Source organism: Frieseomelitta varia, unplaced genomic scaffold (genome assembly GCF_011392965.1).
Source record: "Frieseomelitta varia isolate USP_RPSP 00005682 unplaced genomic scaffold, Fvar_1.2 scaffold_902, whole genome shotgun sequence".
NCBI classification, from domain to species: Eukaryota; Metazoa; Arthropoda; class Insecta; order Hymenoptera; family Apidae; genus Frieseomelitta; species Frieseomelitta varia.
The window spans coordinates 159,388-170,188 of record NW_025110704.1 but is presented as its reverse complement, the minus strand read 5'-3'; the positions used below and the strand labels follow the sequence as shown (position 1 = coordinate 170,188).

The window sequence follows — 10,801 nt, the reverse complement described above, 5'->3', positions numbered from 1 at the left end:
ATTTTATTAAATAACTGATGCATCACTTGGTATTCAATCGATATACATTCTTAGTAATCACGAATGAATTACATATCGTTTGAATACAATTTTAACGGACGAAGTAGCACGCCATGTTTGATTTGTTCAAAGAATATGTATTTGAAATGACAGAATGGCGGACATTTGGATTACTCTTAAATTAATTATGAATAATATTATAATATTATTATAAATATAAATTTTACATTAGAGCTTCAGTTTTTATAGTAACTTCAATTTTTAGAATTTTTAAAAATTTCAATTTTTTTAATTGTTGAAGTTGTTAAATTTTTATAAAGATTTCTTTTTTAATAATTATTTGTACAATTGTTCACATTAATGTATAATTTTCACTGTATCACTTTTAGGAATTATTACTTTTCAACAAATATCATTGTATTTTACAAAATAAATATATTAATTCGTATTTTGTTAAAGATATTTATATTAATTCATATTTTATTAAAGATATTTATATTAATTCATTTTGTTAAAGATATATCTTGTGACTATATTATACTTTATATTAGTAATGATATTGATGATATTAATGATTATATTTACTTTTTTTTTCAACCCACAATTGAAAATAACAAGCGATTTTTAGTAAACAGGCATTGTTTAAAGTTTAACTTACAGCTAGACTACATGAGATTACGTGAGACTACATGAATGTATCTCACTCAGTTAAATTAGATTTATGTTTAGATGGAATATCTAAATTAGCATACAAATGAATATATATTTAATAGGAATCAGATATGTACATATATACTTTAGAATAACTTATAGCATTTTTATAGTCCATCTAGAGTAACTTACAGTTACATCTCAAAAGGTGGCGCCACGAGTTTCAATAAATTTTGTCAATTTAGTAGATACCCAATATTATTTTCAAGCTCTTGTCTAAAATGATTCATTTCCATGAAGTATGTCTTGTCTGACTCATCTCCATGAAGTTTTCAATATGTTAAGACGAGAAGGTCAGTATGACAATTCATTTCTGAACGCAACGAAAATCGAAAACATGTGACGGTGGTGCAATTAATCCATTCGTAAAAATGTCAACAAAAAGATGTAGCTAGTTCAAACGACAATTACCCTGTTCCAAAATTCCAAGTGATGTGCTCAAAATCAAGCGGATTCATGAAGAACAAAATCCTGTGATATTCTGACGTGAAATTTTGAATCAGAAAATGTGATTTCTACGAACGGACACGTTTCACGGCTATACAATTGTCGTCTACATAGTTTCAAATATGAATTCTTTTGCGGACAATCCATTATTTTTCTTCATGGACAATATATCGCCTATAATTTCTATGAAAGCTAACAAAGATATACGGAAAATCGTTGAATTATCGGACACAGGCTGTGACGCCAGATTACCGGCATTCAAAGCTTCGCGAAACACCGATAGCTCTCACTCTCCAAAACTGTCCAGGATGAAACAGAACGAAAATTGGAAATCTCATTACGACGAGAAGATTGAGAAGAAATCTTACGGAGAAAGATCTCGAGCATCAAATGGACTTGATGCAGTGGATACTGAAGAATATTTGTTTACTCTTAAAGAAGATGAAACTAATCAAGTATAGTTGTAATTTTGTATGATTGTATCAGAAATTTTATTGAAATTTTTAGGAATTTCCTTTGTAATGTTACACTAAGAATAACCTTTCCTTTTTGTTTTGATTAATTCTACAGTACTATTGGCAAAGCTATTCTCCACAAGAAGATCTTATGGAGAATATAGAATTTAAAAGGAAACCAAAGTGCAGAGATTTTAGAAGCAAATTAAGAACATCACCGGATAGATCAAGACCAAATTCCTACAAACAAGATAACAGTTTCTGCGAAATGTCAAATACTGTTCGAAATAATCCCAAAATAGTACGTCAGAATCTTTTAAATGATATAAAAAAGGAGACTCTCTCGCAATCCAATCCAACGAGACCAAAAAATGCTGGTGCTAAATTAAAATTTGTTCATTCCAATTGCCCCAGCAAAAGCCTGGATCCTAACATTAATGATCAAATAATTATCAACAGGGAAAGAATAGTTTCCACGAAACAAGATTTTCCTGAAGGCTTCGTATCCAAAGACATTCCACGAAATTCATCGAGAAATCAGAAATCACATTGGCAAAGAGTGAACGATGTCGAAAATCATATCGACGAAATATCGCAAAGAGATCACAGATTTTCCAGATACAATTCGATAAACGAGAATGCAGCGAATTCGAATGAAGTGTCCAGAGACTGGATCGAACCGACTCCCAGCAGAATTCGATCCAGAACATGTTCACCGCCTGTAGAACGACAAAAGAAGACGCGATCTTTCTTGAAGAATCTCTACGAGAATTTAGATCAAACTGAGACTCGGCAGGACAATGAAAATGAAAATGACGAATATTTTAACTTTTCTAGATTAAGAGACGTGAAAGATAATCGTTCTGTGGATAGACAATTTGTTGATCGTGCAGTGGACAAAGACAGTTTGTCCGATTTACAGAATGTTTGTACGTCCGGCGAACAGTTTTCAAAGTTGGCAAATCAGGTTGAGAAGAGCAACGTGAGAGCTAACTTTTGGGAATTTATTCCATTGGACGAAAACGATGAAAAGTATAAAAAAATTACTGAAAATAAAGAGATTACTTGCCCGTATCAACAACAAGTTTCTTTAGACAATAAATCTTATCCGATTATGAAGAGTTCAGCAAAGAATAGCGACATTCGCAGATGGAAAGATCGATTTCTGCACAAGCATTCTAAGAAATCAGGATCCTGTAATGATCCATCCTTAATAAAACCTCAAGTCACATCGGAAATTGATAATAAAGGAAACTTGTTCGCTTATGCTCTCCGTAATGAACAGTCAAACGAAGCAAAAGAAAAATCGAATCCCAATTTCGACAAAGATCGAGCTACGAGTCCGAATGTCCATAAAAATTTTAAAATGGTCGACTCTACGAAGAATCAAAAACAATGCAAGTACGAATCGATGAGTCAGAGTAAACTTGTGAGTAAAATTACTTTTGGATGGACAAACAAGACAAATGGGTATTTAAAGAGATCAGGTAGCGTGTCGAAAGATGAAAATGATGATAAAAAGAAGAGAATAACGAACGCTAGTAACACGTCGAGCGTTACCGACGATCAGAAAGTTAGAACGAATATCGTAGAGAGAACAGCGGCCTGTTTGAAACGAAAATTAGATAGATCGAAAATCAGAGAAGTTTCCGCGTTCAATCAACATTCACCGATAGTTGTGAAAAAGAAAATTCGATCTGAAGAATTTGGTCACTCTAAATTGCCGATAAGAATAGGAAATCGTCTTAGATCGAGCAATCCAATGACGAAAAATCAGTTTAATTTCAAGTACGTCTCCAGAGAGGAAAATAAAGAGATAGAGTCGGAAGAACCGAACGAAGAACCGTGTCGATTCAGGTCGATCTCGGTGAGATCTCGGACAAAACCGAAAATAAAACCGAGCGTGATTGTAGGTGAAGCAATTGACTTTGCCTCAAAAAATTTTCAAAGTGAAGGATTCAATCCAGAAAATAAAATAAAAGTTAAGGATTCTCTGGTAAATGATGCAAAAGCGGACTCGAATTTAATTGAAGATCGTATCGGTAACATAACCGCGAAAGAAAATTTAAAAAATGAGAAGTCAGTGATTAATATCGTGAATGAGGACAATACAAGGAAAATGTTAAACGTTGAAGAAAATGAACGAAAATATATAAATCGTGGGCGAGAAATGGATTATAAAAAAGGTTTGACGAAGGAAATGATTGATGGTACTCCAAGAAGTGGTGTTAAAGACAAGTGTTGTTTTCATTTAAATGCCGAGCAGAATATCATGTATAATAATTATTGCAACAAGGAGCATAAAAATCTGGGTTCTTTTCGGTCGCGAAAACCCACGGAAATCAAAACGCAATTTTAGTTGAAAAATCTTAATCACTAATATTGTCAACTGTGCGTTCAGTAATGGATTTTCTTCTTCTTCACTTTTATAGTCATTCTAATAAAATTATTCTTCATTTCTTAAATTTCTAACGCTATTTGAAACGTATTACATCTTGTACGTAGAAGTTTTATAGTCATTTCTAGCAACGATATTTTTAATAAATTTTTATTCCAACTGGTCTATTTGAATGGTCAAGTTTTCGTTTCAATTTAGGATAAAAATCGGTAGTCTACTGACGTGTCGTGCTGTGACATGTTATCGGTCGACCGTGAAAAAGGCGTAAGGGTAAATAAAGACAATTACATATTTTTCTTTTGATTCTGAGATTGTGCGGATCTCCACAGAGACCAAGGGAGAGGCGAGCAAGGAAAAATAGGAGGGTGGCGCGACTGGCAGGGGTTGACATGCGGGCGTAATCCATGCTATGACAGCGAGCGAATGCAGCCAAGGGGACGTATGGTGAGTTGATGACATAATTGGTATCATTCGGAATCTTCTTTTGAGGTAACCCATGGTGCATCCCCCTAGAACTTTGTAGACACACGCCTAGTCCATCTGTACGGACTTATACGTTTGCGTATATTTCTTTTTCTCTGACTCAGTATTTAAATGAAATGTAGTCTGAGAAGTGTTTACGAGATATTCGTAGAACTATATAAATCATTTTGATAATTTTATTCTACTTATTGAGCTAGTGGATCGGAGGTTCTTTAGTTAATGTAAATTTTGAATGACATTGCTTTTGTGCGTTGGAGAGCTGAAGGGAAATTTTTTGGAACTATATAAATCATTTTGACAATTTTATTCTACTTATTGAGCTAGTGGATCGGAGGTTCTTTAGTTAATGTAAATTTTGAATGACATTGCTTTTGTGCGTTGGAGAGCTGAAGGGAAATTTTTTGGAACTATATAAATCATTTTGACAATTTTATTCTACTTATTGAGCTAGTGGATCGGAGGTTCTTTAGTTAATGTAAATTTTGAATGACATTGCTTTTGTGCGTTGGAGAGCTGAAGGGAAATTTCTTGGAACTACATATATCGTTCCTCGAAAAATTTTAAGAGTTTCACGACACGATTACTGAAACGCCTAGAATAATAAAGGAAGAATCCAAGATTCGAAGGATTGTTGAAACGATAGAGTAAAGGAAGAGGAGAGCAGAAGAAGAGAGGGCCAGTTGGAAGAGGGGAGGGGGGGATAGATAATCAAATAACCTGCACGCACCGTATAAATTATCAATCAGGCGGCGATTGTGCAAGCCTAGCTGAGGGAAAGAGAAAGAGTGAGATAGGAGAGAGAGAGAGAGAGAGAGAAGGTTGGTCGCGTCGGTAAGGGTTGTTACACGTCGCCGTTCCAACAGGGTGGAGAGGAAGATTGTGCGAGAGAACACCGTGTCGAGTGACCCCGCAACCGTTATCTTCCCCTCGTGCGTGGGCGTGCGTGAACGTGAGTTCACGCCCTTAGTCTCCGGGATGACACGTGCAAAGGGGGTTAGATGTGTCTGACATTAAAGGCGACTTTCCTCCTCTCCCCTCTTTGTGTGTGTGTGTATATTGGAAAATTACATGTGACGGATTTGGAATTCCTGAAAGGGAGCCATCGTCTATTGGTATTGAACAGATATCTCATGGAAGTATAGTTTTTGCACATTTAATTCGAGGAAACGAAGAATACTTCGCTTTTTAACTCTTTAACTCTTAAATTCTGGACCAGTTACCAGAATTTCATAGTAACGTCCAAGTGTTGATAAAATGAATTCATAAAAATTAATCAGGCGTGAACAGAATCGATATTGTCGAGATAATATTTTTGTTAGCTACTGCATAAACTATTACACTCCGACGATTTTCATTGTATAGAGAGTACAGTGTGCACAACGGTGTTAATTAAGGAGGCGCCGCTGTTAGATTCTTCTTCGTGAAACATATACGTAAATTTACGCCCTAGATTCTAGCGAGACACGTGCAATGGGTTAGATAGAACCTACCCCGAAACATTCTAAGCGACATCCGGAGCGTGCAAGGTGGATAAGGGACGCGTATCCACGTATACGTGTACGTGGCACAATAAGCTGGAATCAGATTCATTTACGGCTAATGTGGCATTGAATTTTTAGCAGCACAATTAAATGGATTCGCGAAACACTGAGAATCAAAAAGAAAATTCTAAATATTTCGAAAAGGATTCAAAGTAATAACCAAGTCTCGGATTGTGGTTCATCTTCGAAGGAAAAATTCTCGCTGAATGATTTTATGATACATCAATGATACGTCAATATTCTGTCAGTTTCTGTCGTTGTTCAGTATCGCAAAATTATTCAGTATCGCGGTTTGAAAATTTGGGATGGCGGAAGATCCTGCACGTCGAAGCAACGCTGAATAGAGAACACGCCGAATATGTACACACGGGATGCGGCGTGTAGATCACGCACGAAAGGAGTGAGAGACTGTACACACGTAGCCACGTACGCGTGCAATCCAATTAGACTCCGAAAGGGTACGCCCTAAGGCCCTTCGCTGTATCGAAATTAATCCGCGCGTAATTCCCGAAAAGGAAACTCATTGAGACGTTCTCAACACAGTATTCAGACAATATTGCACTGAACAATTTACTTTTGAAATCTTTGAAACGCGCCTCAAACTTTCGAGCGGCTGTTTTGTTAAGAAACAGACACGTTGCGTTTTATGAATTCCATGCAATTTAAAAAGTTGACGACGTTCGCTGCATCGTACAAAGCAATCGAGAAAATAGAAAGCAGTGGAAATAAATAAAGGTTAAAATCCGTAGCGCGCGTTCCTCTGCTTGGCCAAGCGGAAGTGCATCCATTAAACGATGCAGCCACGCGCCAAAATAAAGGATCATAGGGGAGACTATCCAAATAAGTTTCGTATAGCCGCAGGCAGTGCACGATTGTGCATCGAACTGTCGCAGGACACGTGGATGTAGATCGTTCTCACGTTTTTGACATGGTCCGGTTCGAAACGTCACTTTTGACACGCGTCCTGTTCAATGAACTCTCGAACCCACTGAACGACGTACGTTTCAACCGTCTGATCTCTTTTCGGGTCACTGAAGAAAATTATTCTTTGAGATACTCGAGTGAAAATTTTGTCGCTTTGATTTTTAAGAAACCTTTGAAATTACCATACTGCATTTCGTTGAACTCGGTGATCTCGAAAATTTTTTATCCAAGAATCTGTTATTTAATCCACGGCACGTAATTGGCTCCGTATAAATTGAAAAGTAGACGATTTAAATTGAGAAATCACTTCAGTTTCGGAAGAAGGTTCAGATTTAAATGGTATTCTACAAAAAAGTGTTTATTCAATACTCATTTCCAGACTTGCGTCGCGAATTTTTAGACTAAACGAACTCTTATTATATGAAGTCCAACTGTACTAGTTATTTCTCCACCAACAAGTTCATATGAACGAAGTTTATGTAATTCTTCGCGCGCATAATTCTTTACGTATAAACGTTATATATAAATCCACAACGAAACGGAGTGGATCGAACTAAGAAACAAGATCTGGCGATCTCGATCCGGATACTTTATTTATCGAGACGGATAAGACGCTGCGAGTGGTTACACTGCGCGCGCGCGTAAATGGCCGCGAGCCTTTATTTAATAAGTTGTTATAAATTAAAGGGCTACCGCATATTAAACCACCCTCGGCATATTTATAGTGATTCTTAAGAGAGTACGCCGAGCGGTACGGATATGTAAATCAGTCGGACCGCCGCGCCGGTTCGAACTCCGCCACATTTCCATCCTTATTCGACTCACGATCACCTCACCAACACGCGTCTTCTTCTTTCTACATGCACACACACATATATATATATACAAAAACTCTTTCACTCGTTTTCAGTACCAGTCAAATTTTATATGTTGTTTATAGAGTTGTACAGTGTGTTCTAGTAATCGTGGTGTTTATATAATTTCTAAAGAATTAATCAAAAGCAAAGAGTACATTATTCTAATTATTAATTACAGAGATGAAATCACAATGTTTCGATGAAATTGTCGAGAATCTTTACTCATTCCCATTTCCATTTTTGCAGTCTTCTTTAAAATCTATTGCGTTCGATTCAGGATTAATTTCAATTTTTTTTTTTTTTTTTTTTTGAAGAATGAAACGCCGCACGACCAAAATTTCATATCTTGGAACATTCTGCTACCCAGTCCAGAGTCTGGCAAATTTTCAAACTCGATTCTCCAGCGTACGAGCAGATTTTATTTCCACATTTTCAATTCATTCTTGCTGTATCGATTTGCTGTATCGCGATTGCTAAGACACCGTGTATGTATCTACGTGCTCGTGTGCCCCGAATGTACGTGCAGGCACAGACACGTTTATGAATTTATCTTCGGCGATGAAACGACAAACGGTTTTAATTGCCGCCGCGGGCTACGCGAGAGATCGCCGCAAGTCTCGCGGGATCCTCCGTTTCTTCTCTGCCTCGTTATCTCGTACCGAAGACGGCGCCGATAAGCATTTAAGCTTTAACCCTTGTACATCCATTGCTTGACCGATTAACGTGACTACTTTTTGCTGTACTGAGGTGTTTCACGCGGAAATTTTCACTATCGGCGTGGAAATGTAGATTTTGTAAATTTATTGAACTCGGGATCACACTCGTCGGTCGTCCATTCTTATTCGTGTTGCTTCATCATCGATCTTGGTATTAATCTTGATATCAATCAACGGGGAATGAAATCGCCCTCGTGTCATTTCGTATAATCAGAGATTTCAGGATAGGGCTGGAAGGTATGAAACGAGAAGGTAACAGACAGAGTACTCTGACTAGAAATCTCGAGGGCACTCGAAGGCGAAAATGGCAAAGAAGTCGCAAACGGCAATCACGGACTAAGTGCTAACCCAATCAAGCAACCTTCTCTCTGCTCCTCCACTGTCTTCCAGTGTTCGAGACTCCACTGCTCAAAGAAGGGAAAGAGAATTCGCTACCCTCGAATTATCCTTTCCGTTACAGTTCCTCCGGTGAAACGAAGTTTAATAACTTTAATGCGTGGGCAATTTAAATTTGCGATCCTTTGTACTTTATTTATTGTAGTGTTTCAGCGTTCTATCTTTTCTTACAATTTGAATAGGCGTACAACTCGTATTCACCAGCTCGAGAAGCGCAAAAATTTATCGTAAATTTACGATTTACGTATTATTTATAATAATAAAGTTCAAAGTCGCGAAAATTACGAATTTTGTTATCGTAACTTCATGTCCATTCGGAATACTGATTCGCAAAAGGACACACCTAATTCATTCCAGCTTTCCCCCAAAAGTACGACTAAAGTTAAAAAGTCAGACCGAGTTCCTCTTTTTGTTTGGCGTATCGTTAAACATCCTATTTGCTCGTGGCGCGATCGTCCATCTTTCAAATGCCGTTCGCGGTCTTCTCTTTTCGCCACTTTTCTCCGCGGGCACCGCTGCCCCATACATCGTTCCCTCGGTTCTCCAGATGTCTCTGTCTTTCTTCGTCTTTCCACCCCTTCTCGCCGAGTCACGAATATCGTTCCTTCATAGTTCATATATCAAACGCTTAGGCAAGGCGGCGACACATAAATACCCCGTACACGGTATATAAAAGCCAGCACCTCCGGAGGATATATCCCACCAGGTAAAATATATTAACCGGACCGTGGTCCGCGTGGGTTTCACGTGTTTTCGGGGACACTTTGTCTCTTCCCGTTTCGCTGTCCCTCTTCGATAAACGGCAGCATTCGAAACGCCAGTGTCACGCGAATGACTTATGGCCGAGCGGTGTTTCTTTCAGCTCGTACGCGTCGCTGTCGCGGGATTATACCGAAGCCACGCAACTATAATCGTTCGAGTGGCGATTTTCTCTCTCTCTCTCTCTCTCTCTTTTCATTCTTTTTTTTTCAACGAATAACAGTCGATGAGAGCTTGGAATATTAGAGCGAATATCAATTTAAAAAAGGATCGCTTGCTAGCAATCTCATCTACGCTCGAGGAACAAACAATTCACGCGTAACAAAGCAATCACAAGTAAGGAGAAACGAATCGCAAATCACGAAGAGGCGAACGAGGGCAGCGAATCCAAACAGAAGGCATTAGCCGACTAAGCAGCGTGTTTCGCGAGAGCATCCGAGAGCGCGGCAGCGAAATGAACTTAACTTAACTGAAAGGAGGGATACTAGTTTGTGCTAACAGCGTTTGATCTCGGTTTGTCCCCCGGGATGCTAACAATGCCTTATGTCAGTTCTGCTGCCTGCTTACGAGCTGCTCGCCCGTTGCTTGGCACGTAGCACCAAGTTGCTCTCTGCCCAAGAACTTTCCAGGATAATCCGATCATTGGCCTACTCTGCTCTGTAGCCGAACCAGCCTACACCATCTCATTGTCGTGTTTATAATGGCGAACGCCGGGCATTTGTCGACGTTACGGTTGCAAACGATACAAACGATCCAATTTTCCTTTGCGCTACGGGGGAGGGAGAGCCCCAGCAATTTTCCCGATGCGCGGAAATTTCCCTGCAGCGATGTCTCTCCCTCCCCCGTGGACCCGATGGGAATCGTTGCTGCATCAATTTGCATTAATTGAGACACCAGGCCGTAGGGAAGAGACGTTGAACTTGTTGACACGTGTTCTTAGGACGTATCGACGGACGTGTTGACAGAAAGAATATCCGCAAGCCATATTGTATTTATCGCGGCGTTTGTGTAGCAATTAACCCTTAAAATCACCGTTGCCAATTTTTCCTTCATCTTGTGACTGTGTAAACACGATCGAAGCCAGATAGCTCGAGTGCCACGGTTATCATTAGCG

General features: G+C 38.6%; 1 protein-coding gene across 1 annotated transcript; it reads left to right on the top strand.

Annotated features, from left to right (window-relative positions):
* The first annotated feature begins 1,174 nt into the window (after positions 1-1,174).
* LOC122537321 lies at positions 1,175-4,141 on the top strand. Its single transcript, XM_043670404.1, has 2 exons — positions 1,175-1,613; positions 1,729-4,141. The coding sequence occupies exons 1-2, from the start codon at positions 1,281-1,283 to the stop codon at positions 3,970-3,972; spliced, it is 2,577 nt and encodes an 858-aa protein (XP_043526339.1). The 5' UTR covers positions 1,175-1,280; the 3' UTR covers positions 3,973-4,141.
* Positions 4,142-10,801: the final 6,660 nt, after the last annotated feature.

What these genes read in the sequence shown, in the direction of transcription:
- LOC122537321 (XM_043670404.1), top strand. Translation starts at nt 1,281, where the DNA reads ATGAATTCTTTTGCGGACAATCCATTATTTTTCTTCATGGACAATATA. An exon ending in AAGAAGATGAAACTAATCAA is followed by an intron (nt 1,614 to 1,728) that starts GTATAGTTGTAA and finishes TTAATTCTACAG; the next exon opens with TACTATTGGCAAAGCTATTC.